We start from the raw sequence: 18,629 nt of genomic DNA, 5'->3' as shown, positions 1-18,629 counted from the left end.
TGTTTGTTTTTACTTTTAAAGAAATGTAAACAGATCGCACAGAGTAAAGAAGATGATGATGTAATAGTGAATAAACCTCATGTTTCGGATGAAGAGGAAGAAGAACCTCCTTTTTATCATCATCCCTTTAAACTCAGTGAACCCAAACCTATTTTTTTCAATCTGAATGTGAGTATTAGTGCTTATGGATTGGTAAAACAGTGTAACTTGTGGAACTATTTAAATAAAACCCAAATCGAATTTAGTTTATTAATTTTTGTTTTAAATACTGTGAGAAATAATGGACAGTAAATATCATTTCCTTCAGATTATGTCGAAAATCTCAAACCATTTAATGTAGATATTATATTGAGCTTTAATTAAGAAACATTTTATTTTTTAGATTGCTGCAGCAAAACCAACTCCACCAAAAAGCCAGGTAACATTAACAAAAGAGTTCCCTGTATCATCTGGATCTCAACATCGGAAAAAAGAAGCGGATAGTGTTTATGGAGAATGGGTTCCTGTGGAGAAAAATGGTGAAGAAAACAAAGATGATGATAATGTTTTCAGCAGCAATTTGCCCTCAGAGGTAAGTAGGAGGAATATTATGTATTTTTCCTTTTTTATACCTGAATCTGCCATTTCATTGTTATTTTATATCTGATTTGGATTCTGTTTCACTCTTCTTAGGGCCGGGTTAAACGGCAGGGCCGGGTTAGACGACAGATGAAACAACCCGCAGCTTCTCATTTGACAGTAACTCGATGCAATTCACTTTGTGGAACCAAGCCACAAAGTGAAAAGCATCGAATTGCAGAGAACAGTGTTATCACATCCCTACCCAACATTGGGCCCTCCCTGCACTTGTGGGAAGGTAGTCCAAGGTACAACTATTTAGCTTCCCGATTTGCTTCAAGGCTCTATAGCTCTAGATTTTGGTGGTAGCAAATTTATCGGGTGGAGGGATTGATCGGAGAGGGCAGATCCTCAGGTTCAACACAAGAACTGGATTGGAAAAGGTCATTGTAGGCTGATGTGAGCATCTTGGGTACATAGCCCATTGCCCTTAATGATGGTTTCTTACTGTTTCTCTTGGGTTGTTTGTCAGATAGCCTTTAGTTTTAATTATTTTTCCTTCCCTTTGCTACCTTGGCCCTTTTAAATTCTTGTGTTTAACCTAATGCTCAGCCTTGGTACTCCATTCCCTTCTCCTTCCCCTCTTTGCTACTATTAAAAGTCGGAGAAGTGGAATTCAAACGTTGAAATTTCCACGGGGCTATAGTTGTATCTTAATAATGCCAAGTGTCAAAACAACCCCATTAAAATGCCGCCTGATTAAATAATGTGCTGCTAAATATAGTGCACATGAAAACAGCAAGACTGTATATATATGTAAATATATATATATCTGTATCTTTGTATGTATCTCTGTATCTGTACCTTTGCTGTATCTTTTAATAAACAGTTTACTTTTATTTAACTTGTTGTGCAAAATCACGCTTGGGGGATGTGGGAGGGTGGAGTCTTAATAGGGGGGTGGGAGTTTTAAATACTATAGATTAGTTGTCATCACCTCTTGCCCTTGGTTTCCAAAGCCCAGACTTTTGCCAAGGACTGGACTAGGTATCTGATGCCCATCTGGACATTTTTCTTGCAGTTCTTGGATATGTAGATCAGAGACACCTGTACTCTTCACTGTAGGTTCCCTTCCTTGGCTTGGCCATATCATCATCTTGCAGTAAACACCTCCAATTCTACAAATAAATCCTGTTTATAAAATCAGAAAGTGAACAGAACCCAAATCAGAAATTTTTTGATAGCAGTACTTTTTTCCCCAAGCTATTCACAGGTGACATTTTCACTTTTTTTTTGTTTGACCTGCAGCATTTTGAGAGAACAAGTTCTATACAATGAAGCTGGACATGATAACTAGCCAGTGTAACTTACAGTTACTGGTGATAATCTGTATTCCCATGGGATTCAACAAGTGAAGCAAGTTATGCCATCACCAGTTAAGAGGGAGATAGTTGGTTCGGATAATATTTTAGTGAGACCGTTTGAGTTGTTAATCCCCAAATCAGGCTACCTGCATATCTCAAGAGAGAAAGGTTAACTGACATGTGCAGCTGACTTAATCTTCTTGTAGTAGCTGAATAGAAACCATGATAAGAGGGTTGAACAGACTTACTTAGAAATCCTAATATGTATGCTTTTAGTAATTTCCTGCAGATTAAGCATTTAAAAAAGAGTTGGAAAAAAAATAGGGAGAGAGTCTGTATGACAAATATTTTCCAATGAAGTGAAGACTTAACAAATATTGCAGAATTCCAAGGGATCTTCCTGAGAAGATAAGTGAGCATAACTGTTTTGAATTTCTTCAGTTCAATCATGGGGAAAGTGCTTAGTAACTCCTGATGCTTACACTTTTTTGAGAGAGAGAGAGAGAGTGTGTGTGTGTGTGTGTGTGTGTGTATTTGAAATTCAGTACTCAGCCATTTTCAATCTTAACACTGAGTGTGGTGCCTTAGCCTTGTTTGTAATCAAAAGTTGTCAGATTTTAATTAAAGGTTGAGGAGAATTATTCTTAAATCTGGTGGGAAAAGTTGATAGAGAAAGGTACTCAAATAATGGTGACATTACTATTTTTTGTTAAAAAATTTTTTTTTCTTAAGAAGAATCCTAGAAGGTAAAATTATTTTACAATTCTTTTCAAAGGGCTAAATGAATAAAGCAGATGTCTCTTGTGGGACGATATATGTAACTATTTGATATAAAACCTCTTTAAGCTGCTTAGAAGATTAGACTCAAAAGAACATACAGATTAATTCTAAAGAAAAGAATCCCAAAATACTAGGGCAAAGAGGCAGGATTGCCTTTTGCTTTCATATCTGCACTTTTACCTGGCAGTAATGTTAAAATGTGTAGAGGAAATAGTCACAATTTAAAATGTTTAGTTCCAGTTATTTAGTGACCATCTAAATATACTATATTGTATATATAGAAGGTAAAAGTAATGAATTTATTATTTATACAATTAGTGGTATATATACCAGTTGTGAAATACTTTTGGTAACACTTTATGGGAGCGTTAACCCTTTTGATTCCTTGTTAGAGTTTGAAATAAAGGCTTCTAGAGTAAAAGGAGATAGTTCTTTTAAATGGTCAACCTTTGAACTGAATAGTAATTTTTATATATGCCTTTTTCATTTTAATAAATATAAATGGAGTTTGTGGTTCTTTGTTGTTGAGCATAAAACATTTAGGCAAAGATCACAGATTTTATCTCCATAAGAGGGCTGAATTAGCTTTGCTGTAATCCCTAATCCCACCAATTGTCTTGCATATGAATGCTCTTTGACATGAGTATGAATGGATAGACATTGTGGATGAAGCAGCATAAATTCATTTCTTATGGAAAAACAACTCATCAGACTGTGTGCGGTACTGCCATAGCATCGTCTTCATACTCAGAAACCAGCCAGCATCATCCTCAGTAAGGAGTGACTACAGAACTTTGACTGTATTTGTGTGAATTTGATTTATAAACAATGAAATAAAAAAATGTTGGAAAACTAATTTTTTAAAAATAGTCCTCAGGGGCATTAATTCTTGGTAATAAAGTTAGCAGAGGTTTATTGAGTAGATTAGGATGTAATCTTTGACATAAGTGGAGTAATTACTCAACTATTAGTGTGGAGTTTTCATGGATTTAGTATCAAATGTTTTAGGGGTCTAGAGGTAGTATTGTTAAGGTCTAGTGAATGCTCAGATGTTAAGACCATCTTTATCTTAAGCAGTTTGCTGGTTTGTATTTATCAAGTCATATTTCCACATCCCAATGGAATTACAATTTTTTTAAATTTATACGCTCTAAATGTATAGGAAAACTTGAAGGAAAATGAAAATTTTAATTGGAAATTAAACACATAGGTCCTGGCACTGCTAGAATGTGTAATATACAGCCTTGTTATTAATTCTTTTCTTCCTAGATTCTGTTACATGGTTAACGCTGAATTTCTCTGAACCATTTAGTAGGTTATCGATTTGTTTTCCCGTTGTACTTCATTTAGTCTATTATACACTAGAGAATTTTGTATGATACAATAAAAAGATTCGTAATTCACTTTTTAAAGCCAACCAAACACATAACTGGGACATTCTGTGGCTTTTATTTTTGTAGTTGTCATTTTGCTCTTGTATGCATTAACCTCTTTATATTTTAATATTTGCTAAATATTCTAAAATCATGTTTTATATACAGGCCAGATGCTTTTACTTTAGGTCTATTTTCTTATAATTAAAGTTTTCCTTTTATGCCTGCTTTTGAGATATCTGTGATTACCAGTAATAGAAAATAATTTTCTGGTTATAGGTATTTTCCTTATCTGACTCACCCCATCCTAACAATTCTTTAGCTCTTTTATATTCTTTCACTGATGTTCTAAGAAGTCTCAAAATACTTGTTCTTTTTATGTCAACAGTTGTGTTAACAAAAGGAGTAAATGGATTTAGAAGAATTTCCTAAATGAGAAATAAAAATGTAAAAGGCCCACTTACATGTATAATATAGGTCATGAAATGAATGTTATATGGTGCCAGTTGCATTATGGTAATTTCATTATGTCTCAGACACCTTTGTAGGTTTTATAAGTAGTAGTTGTCTGCTTTGTTGCTGAGGGAGAGAGTGAAGAATTTGGGCAGTTTTTATTAACCTGAGATTTGTAATTCAGGACACTTTTTATGTAAATCTCACCTTTTAGAGCAAAGATGAAAAGTCAGTAAACATTTCCCCCATTATCATACCTAGAATATTACTACAGAATTATTTTTATACATTAGGTAACATGCTAGTCTATAGTGTGTTGGTAGAAACTAAGGCTTGTTGGTGACAACTTGGTAATAGTATTCTACAGATTAGAGATTCTCTTTTTCCCAGTTTTTGGAAGGGCCTTTTACCATCATTTTGGTGCCTTTCTTATATTTCCAGTTTCTGAATATTAAAGGATAGTTAAGATTCTAAAGCTCTATTATTGTCCAATGCAGCAGTTACCAGCCACTGAAAAATCACGTTTTTAATCACACTAGTTACATTTCAAGTGCTCAGTAGTGATCACTGTTAAGTTGTACTGGGCACTGCTGCTCTAAAGGGTAGCTGTGGTATTATGAGTGTTTCAATACTGATAAGTAACATCGGGTTTGACCCTTAAACATTGCTGCTTTGGGGATTGTATTGGCTTTTTATGCCTCATTGTATAATTTGAGTTACCTTGAAAGGCTGGAAACAGGCTTTTTGATGTAAACTTTTGAGGATCCTTATGAGGTTAAGATAATCTTGATTCATTCTACTTTGAGTATACGTTTTCTCATTTAAAAATAAAAATATGGCCAGGCGCAGTGGTTCACGCCTGTAATCCCAGAACTTTGGGAGGCCAAGGCGGGCGGATCACCTGAGGTCAAGAGTTCAAGACCAGCCTGACCAACATGGAGAAAGTGCGTCTCTCCTAAAAATACAAAATTAGCCGGGGGTGGTGGCGCATGCCTGTAATCCCAGCTACTCGGGGGGCTGAGGCAGGAGAATCGCTTGAACCCAGGAGGCGGGAGGTTGCAGTGAGCCAAGATGGTGCCATTGCACTCCAGCCTGGGCAACAAGGATGAAACTCCATCTCAAAAAAAAAAAAATGTAACTAATAGTCAAATTACTATTTGGTAATACATTTTTGACATGAACTTGCAGCTCCCTTGGTAAGTCTGTTGAAGAATAAATGAAGTTTTACTACCTCAGGAAAAACATAGTTGTAATTTTATTTAAATATCAAGGTTGCTATAATAAAATTCCTTTCAGAATCATACAAATTTAATATGAAACACTAAGATTTGAAGAGTTTCATTCTGGGGATAAATGGTGAGGCATTTAGGTTAAATGTTTAATAAAGGCTAAGAGAGAAAAACATTCACAAGTGTAATAGTTTGCTTTCCACTTGGAAAGAATTAGCTTTATTCTAGAAGTTATATTTTAGAGCCATCTGAATAGATTTGTGGCTAATTTATAGTTGGAAATTAGGGATCAGGAGTTGGGATAGTGGGTAGACACATTTTCCCCAGTATCCTCTCAGATTTTAGCCTTGTTAGAATAAAAGCCTATTATTTATGCCTAAGCACCCTAACACTTAGATTTATAGAGACTGCTAGGAAAAGCAAAGTAAGTGTGAGAAGGTTAATGAGACAGTACTTGTCGCATCTTGTGTGCCTTCAAAAATTACCTTGACAAAACATCTTAAGGTAGGCCTAGGGGGACATGAATTTTCACCTGAAATACCTGCATTCTCATTTAAAGTCCCAGGAATCAAACAGACTTAAGTGAAAGATGAACATACTAAGTTTCTTAGTGTTTCAGTCTCACTTTGCTTAGATTAATATTTCTAATAGGTCTTAGAAATATTCTAATTTGTGTGATGATTTACTTAAATCAACTTAGCGAAATTACAGTCGAGAGATTCAGTTTGAAAAATGCATTCTGCAGTTGCTTATTAGACTGTTTATAGATCTCTAGGAAGTTTTACATATTAACATAAACAGTCGAAAGAATTAATTTTGTTTTCATTTTAAGAAGGCATTATATCAGAATCCATACTTTCTTAAAAACCTTGAGTTAGCTAAAGGAATATTAGTTTATTAGCAAGGTAACTAAGAATTATGGAGGATTAGGGGTTCTGAAGGTAAGAAAGATTTGTGAATCCTTATGCATGAGTTGTAATTATTCTCATAGTCATACAGCCTTCTCTACTAGACAGGTCTTATTCTTCAGAGAAGTCTTTTATACATGATACATAGTCTTAATTACAGCTAGCCTCTGCTTGTAAAAAAGAAAATCCTTAGCTGTTAGCTGTTTACTGACTTCCCCGTATTTGTTATGTTCATGCAGTGTCTACTTATTCTTTGTATATGAAAACAGCAAAATCTTCCATGTCAGATAAACATTTTACAAAAATGAATTTTCTTGTGTGAGATAACTAGGAAATAATAATAATGTTAAAAGAAGGACAAAAACCAAGAAATGAGTTGATATAAATCAACTTGAGCTTTTAATTTTAGAACAAAAAAAATACCAAATACTTATCTTGATGTGTTTTTCCTTCTGTGGTTAAACCTTCCACAAATCTGACAAATTAAGAATTGGCTCCAAAGATTACTTTGAAAAAAAAAGTTTCTCCCACTTGCCGTAAGGTTTTAAAAGGTAGAATATGAGCTTTGAAAAGAAAGAAACACTTAAAAGTGTTTCAGTTGATGTTATGGACTTCCACAGAAATATTATAATTATAAATAGTATTATACTTAATATAAGTAATAAGTGTGTATAAACTGAAAACATGGTGTGTTTATTTATATCCTGAATATATTGTTTAAAGGAATTGGGTTCTTAAGACCAAAGTGTCCACAACTGGAAGATGTTAAAGATACGCTGATGAGTAAATGAGTGATCGTAGTGGTTTTCTGCTTGCTTATTCAATAATTTTGCTTACTGCTCCTGAAGGTTATGCTAATGAGTAAAATGAAAACTGCTAAGGAATGTAATAACCTTTAACACAGTTGAAAAAATTTGCAGTTTAAATAGCTTTCAGTCATGAAGGGTAGAGAGTTTTAAGTTCTTAATGGAACTTTGTATGATTATAGTTTGATATATATATATAATAGAAAATTGACTAAATTCAGTCAGATTTTGGGTTCAGTTCTGCGACCCGTGTGATACTTTGTAATTTATCTTAATCCTCTTCTGTTTTCCAAGATTACTTTCTCTTTTTGAGTCTTCCCCCTATTTTCCAAGATTATTAATATACAAGACTATTATTTTGTTTTTGACATGTAGCAACCAAAGATATGAGTACTTTTCAGAATTTAGGGGACTATGGTAATTTGAGATAATTATCTCTGTTTTCTTTCTTAGCCTGTGGACATCTCTACAGCAATGAGTGAACGGGCACTTGCTCAGAAAAGACTCAGTGAGAATGCATTTGACCTTGAAGCCATGAGCATGTTAAATAGAGCTCAGGAAAGGGTATGTAGCAGTTTTTTTTTTAAAGTTATTATTTACCGTCAGCCAACTCACACCAATGTACCAATTTTAATGTCTAAATAAGAATTTCGCTAACTAGATAGTTGAGTTGTAACATCCTTTACCGTATTTTCAGTGTCTTATTTTCAATGAAAGTGATTCGAGGCCTGATCATTTATTCAATAAATGTTTATTGTTTACTATGTGGCAGGAACTGTTTATTGAGAGAACAAAATAGAAAAATTTCCCTGTCCTCACAGAGTTTACAATCTGGTGTATAAAAACAACTAAGTGCTTACAACCCTATGAAATGTGTAGGTATTAATAGTTGCCATATTTCAGCTGAGAAAACTGAAGTAAAGAGAGGCTAAGGCCAGGCATGGTGGCTGACGCCTGTAATCCCAGCACTTTGGGAGGCCGAGGTGGGGGCAAGGAGTCAGGAGTTCGAGAACAGCCTGGCCAAGATGGTGAAACCCCATCTCTACTAAAAATACAAAAATTAGCCACGTTTGGTATTGCATGCCTGTAATCCCAGCTACTCAGGAGGCTGAGGCAGGAGAATTGCTTGAACCTGGGAGGCAGAGGTTGCAGTGAGCCAAGATTGCGCCACTGTACTCCAGCCTGCGCAAGAGTGAGACTGTCTTAAAAAAAAAAAAAAAAAGTGATTAAGTGATATCCATGGTCACAGAACTAATTGGGGGAACTGGGATTCAAACCCAAGCAATCCGAATCTGGAGTCTGTGCTCCAGACTCCGGTCTCTCCATTTCAATGGACAGCCTCTCCATTTCATTTCTGCTGTTTCATGGTAAATCAGTAAGTACATGTTCAGACAGGAAATACATTGCTGACTGTGCAAGGTGTTTAGTAAATCTAATTTGTGTGAATGACAGCTGATTCTTTTTTTTTTTTTTTTTTTTTTTTTTTTTTTTGAGACGGAGTCTCACTCTGTCGCCCAGGCTGGAGTGCAGTGGCGCAATCTCGGCTCACTGCAAGCTCCGCCTCCTGGGTTCACGCCATTCTCCTGCCTCGGCCTCTCCGAGTAGCTGGGACTACAGGCGCCCGCCACCACGCCCGGCTAATTTTTTTGTATTTTTAGTAAAGACGGGGTTTCACCGTGGTCTCGATCTCCTGACCTCGTGATCTGCCCGCCTTGGCCTCCCAAAGTGCTGGGATTACAAGCGTGAGCCACCGCGCCCGGCCACAGCTGATTCTTTATCACAACAAATGTTGGTGACTGAAAAAGAGTATACAAGCTTTTTTAGAAAGGTGTTTTACGGCCAGGCGCGGTGGCTCACGCCTGTTATCCCAGCACTTTGAAAGGCCGAGGCAGGCGGATCAGTTGAGGTCAGGAGTTCAAGACCAGCCTGACCAACATGGAGAAACCCCATCTCGACTAAAAGTACAAAATTAGCCGGGCGTGGTGGTGATTGTTTGTAATCCCAGCTACTCTGGAGGCTGAGGCAGGAGAATCGCTTGAACTCGGGAGGAGGAGGTTGCAGTGAGCAGACATCGCACCATTGGACTCCAGCCTGGGCAACAAGAGAGACACTCCATCTCAAAAAAAAAAGTTGTTTATGTATTCAAGTGGACAGTTTCCTATATTTAAACTCTTTAAACCTGTGTCATGAATTTAGTCTGTATAATGTCTCAGAGGAAGTAATTAAGAATCCAGGCTGTCATGACATGTATTATAGTACATTTGTATGAGATAGGAAGGGAGAGTGGGGACCCATTATCATATGAATTCTTTTTTGCATTTTTAGTGTATCTGTGTGATAGTTTGAAGAATATTAACAGCGGTATTTTTTAGTAGCCGTGCTTTTAGATACATTTCAAAATCTTATTAATGGGATTCACTAAATGTTGTCAAACTACTTCTTTAGAAAGTTTAGGCAAACATTTAATGTTAAATATGTTTTAAAAGTTAAATATTTAAGTCTGTTTTTCAGCCATTTTTAGTGAATTATTACCAGTGATGTTTTAATCAGGTAATTTTATTTAGTTAACTGAGACTACTTCTTTTCTTCAGATTGATGCCTGGGCTCAGCTGAACTCTATTCCTGGCCAGTTCACAGGAAGTACAGGAGTACAGGTTTTGACACAAGAACAGTTGGCCAATACTGGTGCCCAAGCCTGGATTAAAAAGGTACACAGTATATGTACATATGAAAGTGTCGAACAAAAAGTTTAAATTTTTTGGAAACTGTTTATTAAAACTGCATGAAAAGACCAGTGACTCTAACCAAAGTTCCAAGTAAATTTGCTATGTGTATATGCTCCAGGGCGGACATTGAAGACGGACTGGATTCATGAGAAAATGGCAAATGTATAAATGTGGCTCAAGAGCCACTAATTTATAAGGTTATTTTAAAAATTGTTACTGCTGCTTTTGAAGGGGTGATTTAACTGTATTTTGAACGCTAACAGCGTATCAGGTGCTGTTCAGAATATTCCACAGTTCCTGCTGGACTACTAACCTAATCATTTCAAAGCAGTGGTTCTCAAATTTTTCTTCATCATGGGATACTTTATTACAGGTTTATTTTTGGTGGATCACTGCCCCCAAGAGCACTCTACCACCTTAATTTTCCATTCCTCTATTCCTTTGCCCTTGCACCCCACCCGCTTCATTAGTGCCTGTGCCTTCTTGTAAGATCTCTTGGCCCCCGTTCCTCACTCCTCTTGTGACCTGTAGCCCCAGGTCCTTTTGGTTATCAGCTGCTGGTTACAGCAAGTGGTGGGGAGGCCCTAGTATTAGCTCTGCATGTGGTGATCTTGCCATGGGACTGGAAGGCTGAGGGAGGATGGCTGGAGTGGGGTGGGCTGTGGTGAAGGGGATGGGATGGAGATTAATCTGTGGACCACCATTTAGGCCCTAGTGGCCTCTGGTGATCCACAGGCTCAATTTGAGAACCACTAATTTCATGACAAAACAGATATGTAAGACCTAAAATCAAGGGAGAGGATGGACGCCTCGTGCTACGAAGATGTAGGTGCATCTGGTTTCAGATTCTGCAGTGAGACCTGTGAACTCCACCTACGGCTGCCTCATCATTGGGGGAGTCTTAGGTGGCTAAGAAGGGCATTCTGAAGAAACACGTTCTGGTGAAGGGACAAAGCTTGGTTGGATGGGTGATGGGAAATTTGTTACAGGAGTACTGGCAGCATAGCAGTGCTGAAACTGGGAGGCTGCGTGGTCTAATGGATTGGGAAGGTTTCTTTATCCTGTTGTACTCCTGACTTCTTGTGTAATCGTGGGCAAGTAACTCTTTGGAATTTCAAAGTCTCCAAGGTGTCTAGTGGTAATCAGTAATGTGATGGTTACCTATAGAGAGTTGCTATGAGTGCCAGTGAATGAGCTGAATTTCTGAAAAATGAGACATTGGTTGCTTTGGGTATTTTAATCTTGTAACATTTATTTCAATTTTGATAGCTTTATCTTTGTTGATCTTACTAACAAATTAATATGAAACATCATGTATACTCATTATGCCTGCCTTTTTTTGGGAAGTAGTTGCACTGATGTGTATAGTGAGTACACAGATTCATTAAGAAATTACAATTTCTGTAGTTTGCTGAGGGTTGGTGTTAGAAAGATTGGATTAATCTTGGACTTCTATATTATAGTTACTCTGAAAGTGATTTATATAATATTTGAAAAAATGTCTTTCATCTTTGGAAGAACTATAAATGTCCATCTATTTCTTTAGTTTTAATTCTTTAATACTATTTAGTCTTGAAGCTAAGTACTCAGCCAGTATTTCAGGAAGTTAGAAATAAAGCTTATGGGTGTGAAAATAGGCACATAATACACAGTCATGTACACTGCTAGGTAGAAACTTCTGAATGTGCTTCCATTACAAAATTTTGGTCTTTATCGAATGATGTGCTGATCCATAATGTTTGTATACTTCTAAATATGTTAATAACTTAAATAACTTTTAAAAAGTGAATCTTTTACTGACTCAATTAGTTTTCCCCTAAAATAATTTCTTCTGGTATTTGCAGTCTTGTAGGCAGTTAACAGACTTTAAAATATTTAGTAGCACCTTTAAAAAAGGCTTCGACTTTATATTTTATGTAAGATATACTTTGGGAAGCAAATTATTTTGATAAATTATGAGATAAAGATAATGTTCAGACCAAATTTTAAATTTTAGATAAAAGTAGCACTTATAGGAAAAGATTCATTTGTATAGAATTACTGAAGAATATTTGATGCTATTATCAACTAAAAAAGACACTTTTTAAAATTAAAAATGGGCCACAACATGTAGAAGTCATTAGGCAGCTGAAAATTTAGGATGTATCATCCCTGTTAAATATCACAAATATTGCCTACTCATCAAATGTTTAGTTGTGTTTAGAAAACCTGTCAAATGATCATTTTGGCTCTTCTTTAGTATAGTCTGGCATCCGCCTTATGTGTTAAAAAACACATGGAATACCAACAACTTCTGTGTTCTTTTTAGTTTGTTGCAGTATATTTTTAGATTAAAAAAAAGCAAAGTTTTATCAGTATTCTCATTAATCAGTAAAACGTTTAAAGTAGTTGGTTTAAAAGAACTTTTATTTCTGGAATGGAATGATTTGGATGTGACCTGATAATACAGTTTATTATTGTGGTCTCATTAAATTAATCAGCTTTTTCACATTGGGGTAAAGAAACAGATGATGATACTAGGGAATGGAAATAAACTTGGAAACCTGGGTTATTTGGGGATTTATATTGTACTCTGCACAGCTGCCCTTTTTTTTAGGAGTGTTCCCTGGAAAAGAGGGACGGATGAACCTGGAAGTAAGTAAAAGACATTCTAGGTGTGTAGCATCAAGGCAGTTAATATCCAAGCATCAGCTTTCTCTTTATACATCTACACTGCATGGCCTGCACCAAATAAGGAACTGAACCAGGGGTATGTTTTTACCTCCACAGCTGCCTCCTTCCATCAGAGCACCTTGATGAACTTAATGTCTAGTCACATGTCATTGGCATGTTTTCTCCCCAGCATTTAATTATAAAGCTGGGAAACAAAAGATGATAGATACAGTTTTACTACTGCATACAAACATTTTTTTTTACATTTAGTATTAACTTATCAATATAGGAGATATGAATACATACTGTTTCCTGAGCTACCAAAGTTTTTTTACTCTCTGTTGATAAGTTAATGACTTTTGCTATATGTATATTTATATATATATATTTGGTAAGAGAACATAAAAACCTAAAATTTAGTAACAAGGGGAAAATAAAGCATGATTTGGAGATATGTTTCAAATTTTTAAAAAATGACCATAAAGATCAACAGTAGAATTTAATACTGTTTGTTATATGTACATGGATGCCCTTTAATAAGAGGCATTGAATATTTCTTAACCTGTAAAAATAACTGTTGACCATGCTAATGGATATACTTGTGCATCTTAGGACATTAAGTGGTTTGCTGCTTTGATGGAAATTATGGTTCAGTGGGTTGGATACAAGAGAGATGATTGTTCACAGAATAACCTGTGAACTTTCACCCCTCTGTATGGAAACTTGTTTCAGGGCCAAATCCTTGTAGCTGTCTTCTTGCCCCGGTCAGTGCCAGCCGTACTATTCACAACACTGCTGCTACCGAGGCCTAGGTATGTAAACATTTAAGGAGTTTTTTTAAAAGTCTTTTAACATCAAGCTAGGTTTTAAAAGAGTTCAAATTCATTTTGGCATACTTACAGGATATTTTATGTGATTGTTTTCTATTTGTTACTGTGTAAATTTCAAGAGTTTTTTTTTTTTTTTTTTTTGCTGCTTTAGGGATTTTCTAAGTAAAATATTTATACTTGCTTTATAGTAGAATGGGGAAGAAAACTTTGGATGACAACAGTATGCTTCTTCAGTGTCTAAACTATTTCTAAGTGATTTCTGGGCTTTATTCATAAACTAGGTACACCTGGGACAATTAATATCATTGATTGTTTTAACATTGCCTTCTTTTTGTTTTGCAAGCTAAGAAGAGATACCAGTGAACCTAAATAGTGGACGAAAACAGGAGTGTTCTAATTTTTTTTTTTTTTTTTGAGGGGGGCACGAGGGCTACTGTTTCAAGACTGCCATTTACTTGTCTTATTTGACTTCCAAAATACTATTACGTTAATGTGCAAATAATCAGAACATACACACTACAGTATGTATAAAGTATAGAGGAATTTACATTTAATTGCTATAACAGATCTAGAAGTAAAATAAGATTCCTCTTTTTAGAAAGTAAACAATCTGTCACCAAGTTCTAACTGTAAAATGGGGACATTTTACCTTTCTTTCTTTGGATAGGATCAGTTCTTAAGAGCAGCCCCGGTAACTGGAGGAATGGGAGCCGTTTTGATGAGAAAAATGGGCTGGAGAGAAGGAGAAGGATTAGGAAAAAACAAAGAAGGCAATAAGGAACCCATCCTAGTTGATTTTAAGACAGACCGTAAAGGTAACAAGTTCTTTTTTGGAACGTTTATTAACACCTCCTTTAACATTACCTTTAATATATCCTTTTGAACCCAGTGATCCTGAACTGAAGGCACTTCTTGTATATATACAGCTATTTGTCAGAAAAAACATTAACCCCTTTGGGGTTCACAGAGCAGCTTATTTTTATATACCTATGGATAGAGACACCAGTTTGAACTTTTAAAAGGCACCTTTTGTTATGCTAGTTGCTAAATATGGAAATGTGTATAAATCTAATTGTATTATTACACCTCCAAATTCAACTGGATTTCATGTTTAGAAAACAGGATTTCCGTTTTATTTTCTCTTGACAAGGAACCATCCTTATTTCTAGAGTTTAGTTTATTTTTTTGTCAGATATTTTAGCACATCTTCATTATTTCTTATTACAATGCTGTTTAGTCTAGATTTCATAAACCCTGTTTGCTTTTTTTTCCAAGCTCAGTAGTTAAGTTGGGTTAGAGTATAGTAGACCAGCTGCTGACAATAATGTTACTTCTTCCTGTTGCCTTGTGTTAAGGCATCTTGGAAGTGTTAGCATTGACTGTTTTCCTTTTACCTTCAGATACCTGGGCAGGGCAGCACTGTGTGTTCTATGTAGCTTGTATGTAGTTGCTAAGTATTTAATCGTTCCCACAGATGATAGCTAATTGGCGTCTTTTAAATAATTTCTTCCCTTGGAATAATGTTAAGTGGAATCGTGAGAGGCTTGCCAGCTCAGTATGATTTTTGTATAGCTTGTTTAAACCTCATTTATAAAAGCTGGCAAATGTAAAACTGGGATTTATTTTCATCTTTGTAATCAAAACAGTAAGTTGAAGCTAACTTCAATAGTTAAACTGTCTTAATGAATTTGGAAATGAACTAGCTCTGCACCACATACTTTGGTGTAAGTATTGTACAATTTCAGGAAGCATTCTCCTTGGAATTGTGGGACATCGCCTGACTGTAAGCTCTCAGAGAACCACAGATTTCCCAGGATAGGTTTAGAAAAGCTTGTATTAGCATGAAATTATTTAGCGAAGGTTCAAAAATTTCCTGTAACATACAGGATGAGCATCCCACATCTGGAAACCTGAAATGCTCTAAAACAGAAGACTTTTTGAATACTGATATGATGCTCAAAGGAAATGCTCATTGGTGCATTTTGGATTTCAGCCTCTTCAGATTTGGGATGCTCGACCACTAAATAAAATGCAAATATTTGAAAACCTGGAATCAACTGACACACTTCTGGTCCCAAGCATTTTGGATAAGGAATACTCAACCTGTATATGGAATTGGGAAAGCAGTGTTTGGGTTTAGCAATGTAGCTAATCCCCTTTGTAATAAGCCTATGGAGAGAGAGGTTATGTAGAAAGGTTATGTTCATATTTTGAGAACATCTCCCATTTGTTAGGAAGGGAGAGGAGTTTGCTAGGAAAAAAGGGACCTATTTGGAGACAACCGTTTTCACATTTTTGGTGGCTTAAAATCCTAACCTTTTTTGGAAGAATCTTAACAGAAGCTTATTTAAGAGACAGTAAATCTGCAGAAATCACTTGGCAATAAGCTATTTTTTTTCTTTTTTTGAGATGGAGTTTTGCTTGTTGCCAGGCATGATCTTGACTCACTGCAACCTCCGCTTCCCAGGTTCAAGCGATTCTCCTGCCCCAGCCTCCCGAGTAGCTGGGATTATAGGTGCCTGCCACCACGCCTGACTAATTTTTGTTCCTTTAGTAGAGACGGGGTTTCACCATGTTAGCCAGGCTGGTCTCGAACTCTTGACCTCAGAAGATCCACCCGCCTCGGCCTTCCAAAGTGCTGGGATTACAGGCATGAGCCACTGTGCCTGGCCATACTTAACTTTTTGTTTTCTGTTTACATTTGGTATTTATTACAATTTCTCATACCAAGATCTGTGAATATTAAGTATAAACTTATATGCTGAAAAACAGTAAAAGAGAAGAAAGAGAAGATTGATAGAGAAATCAAGTGTACTAGGAATCTGTTGATTTTGTTTGAAGGCATACATTTGAGGTTCAGACTCCTACAGAGGGATCTTTGTTTTAAAGCGGTGCTTTGAAATTTATTTACTGAACAATTTTTTTTTTTTTAAAGGTCTTGTTGCAGTAGGAGAAAGAGCACAAAAAAGGTCTGGGAACTTCTCTGCTGCAATGAAAGATCTGTCAGGTGAGAGCACATTTTTGAATTTCCTCTTACCCTAATCCCACCTTGAATTCATTATTTGTTGCAGAAGTTGGTGGAAATAATTTGAAACTGGGTATTTTTCCCCCCTGCAGGCAAACATCCTGTGTCTGCTTTGATGGAAATCTGTAATAAGAGAAGGTGGCAACCACCTGAATTTCTGTTGGTCCATGATAGTGGCCCTGATCATCGCAAACATTTTCTCTTTAGGGTAAATATGAATTTCTGCATTAATTGTATATATATATTAATGTGATGACTTAGAGGGTGAGGGGTAAACATGATCACAGGATTAAGAGTCTGTTCATGGGTGGGGGGTTTGTATTTGTAGTTAAGTGGTGGGGTTTTTAAACACTGAAGGGTGCTTTAATATGACTTGTCAATGTCCTATTTTTTAAAAAATTGGAAAAAAAGGGGCAAAATATAGTATACAATTTGTTATTTTCTAGTTGAATGTGGGGAATTAATTTAATACTTTTGTCAGTCTTTTTCTCAATTTGGAGACCTGCTCTTAATTTGCAGTCCCTTTTTCCAAATGATTTGCTGCTTCTGGGTTGAGATTATAATTTGACTTACATAGTATGGGTTTTATATTTTTGTAAATTATTTTTCTAGCATTTAGTGAAAAAATACAAAGCTAATAGATATTAAAGTTTGATGCTGTTCTTATTGTATGTTTTTCTTGAATAGGTATTGAGAAATGGAAGCCCTTACCAGCCCAATTGTATGTTTTTCTTGAATAGGTATTGATAAATGGAAGCGCTTACCAGCCCAGCTTTGCCAGCCCTAATAAGAAGCATGCTAAAGCCACAGCAGCTACTGTGGTTCTTCAAGCAATGGGCCTTGTACCAAAGGACCTCATGGCTAATGCCACTTGCTTCAGGAGTGCCTCACGTAGATAGATTGAGGTTTTATAATAATCATTTCAGATAATTTTACTCTGCATCACAATGTATTTCCCCTCTAATGTTGTAAATATTTGGCAATTTAAGACATTGTATAAAAAGCAATCTGTAAAAACATCTCCCGGCTTTGATTTTTGTACCATGGAAATTGTATTTAACCATACAGGGTTTTGGTATGTTTATATTGTTTACCTTAGTGATGTATTTGTTTAAGTGGCTAACATCCAAACGACTGTTTGAAGGCATCAGAGTAATCTTCAGTGTGGAATGTTAAATAACGCTTTTATACTGTATTTTGTACTATGATGTAACTCCCCTTCCTTATGGCTAGGCTACTGTAACACTTGCCTGTAATCAGTGAAGGGCTGTGCACCTTGTACTATTTCACAATGGGTTCTGCTGGACAGATACTGGGCCAGTGTTCTTGAGGTGATCAAGATCTGTTCCACAGGGCTAATGCCACCATCTCCCCTCAAAATTTTGTAGAGGTTCTAAAAAGAAAGTGGTATTTGTGTGATGATCAGCACTAAGTCCTGCATTCCTGTTAAAGCCACTTGGGTCATAAGAAGGGAGTAAAAAATGAAGTCTGACTAGAATTCTATTGCAGAGGCCAAGTACATTTAGTATGGCATTGAGTTGTGATATAGTTTTACTTTGATGTGCATTTTGAATTTCAGCTACACCTAGGTAGACGTAAAATGATAATTAAAATGCTGTAACCAACTTATCTAATAAAATTGGCAACCAGCCACTATTTTGTTGACTATGAGAAAGTTAAAGTTTATGTTAATTTTTAGGGTCCGATAGAATATTTCATGTGTATTACAGTGGTATTCATATGCTCTGTCTCTAAACTTTATTTTCAAAAGCTTAAGGCCCAAATACAAACTTCTCTGGAATAAACGTGGTGTTTTATTTTCTGGGTTATAAAGTGAACAAATACTTAGATACTATTATTTCTTTACCCAATGCTTTTGATTTCTAAGCACTTTTATTTTAAAAATGTGAATTATACAATCCCCC

At 36.0% G+C, this 18,629-nt stretch overlaps 2 protein-coding genes across 6 annotated transcripts in view; one reads left to right on the top strand and one right to left on the bottom strand.

Moving 5' to 3' along the window:
• SON (SON DNA and RNA binding protein) overlaps positions 1-18,509 on the top strand; it is a 34,341-nt gene extending 15,832 nt beyond the window's left edge. For 2 of the 5 annotated variants that reach the window (XM_055279535.2, XM_055279531.2), the window contains 8 exons: positions 22-168; positions 383-571; positions 7,925-8,035; positions 10,063-10,179; positions 14,347-14,494; positions 16,615-16,686; positions 16,797-16,912; positions 17,392-18,509. In XM_055279535.2, coding sequence (XP_055135510.1) covers positions 22-168; positions 383-571; positions 7,925-8,035; positions 10,063-10,179; positions 14,347-14,494; positions 16,615-16,686; positions 16,797-16,912; positions 17,392-17,451 — 960 coding nt within the window. In that variant the 3' untranslated portion in view covers positions 17,452-18,509. Of the gene's footprint in view, positions 1-21; positions 169-382; positions 572-672; positions 1,463-7,924; positions 8,036-10,062; positions 10,180-13,581; positions 13,662-14,346; positions 14,495-16,614; positions 16,687-16,796; positions 16,913-17,391 lie in introns of those variants that run through there. The other 3 variants (XM_055279529.2, XM_055279532.2, XM_055279533.2) reach the window with 3 other exon arrangements.
• DONSON (DNA replication fork stabilization factor DONSON) overlaps positions 1,547-18,629 on the bottom strand; it is a 29,186-nt gene continuing 12,103 nt past the window's right edge. The window contains exon 11 of the mRNA XM_055279552.2: positions 1,547-1,749. The gene's annotated coding sequence lies outside the window, so the exon portion shown is untranslated. The remainder of the gene's footprint in view (positions 1,750-18,629) is intronic.

The sequence above is a fragment of the Symphalangus syndactylus genome, chromosome 5 (genome assembly GCF_028878055.3).
Source record: "Symphalangus syndactylus isolate Jambi chromosome 5, NHGRI_mSymSyn1-v2.1_pri, whole genome shotgun sequence".
NCBI classification, from domain to species: domain Eukaryota; kingdom Metazoa; phylum Chordata; class Mammalia; order Primates; family Hylobatidae; genus Symphalangus; species Symphalangus syndactylus.
Note: the sequence above shows the minus strand (reverse complement) of the source record. Positions and strands in the feature narration are given on the sequence as shown.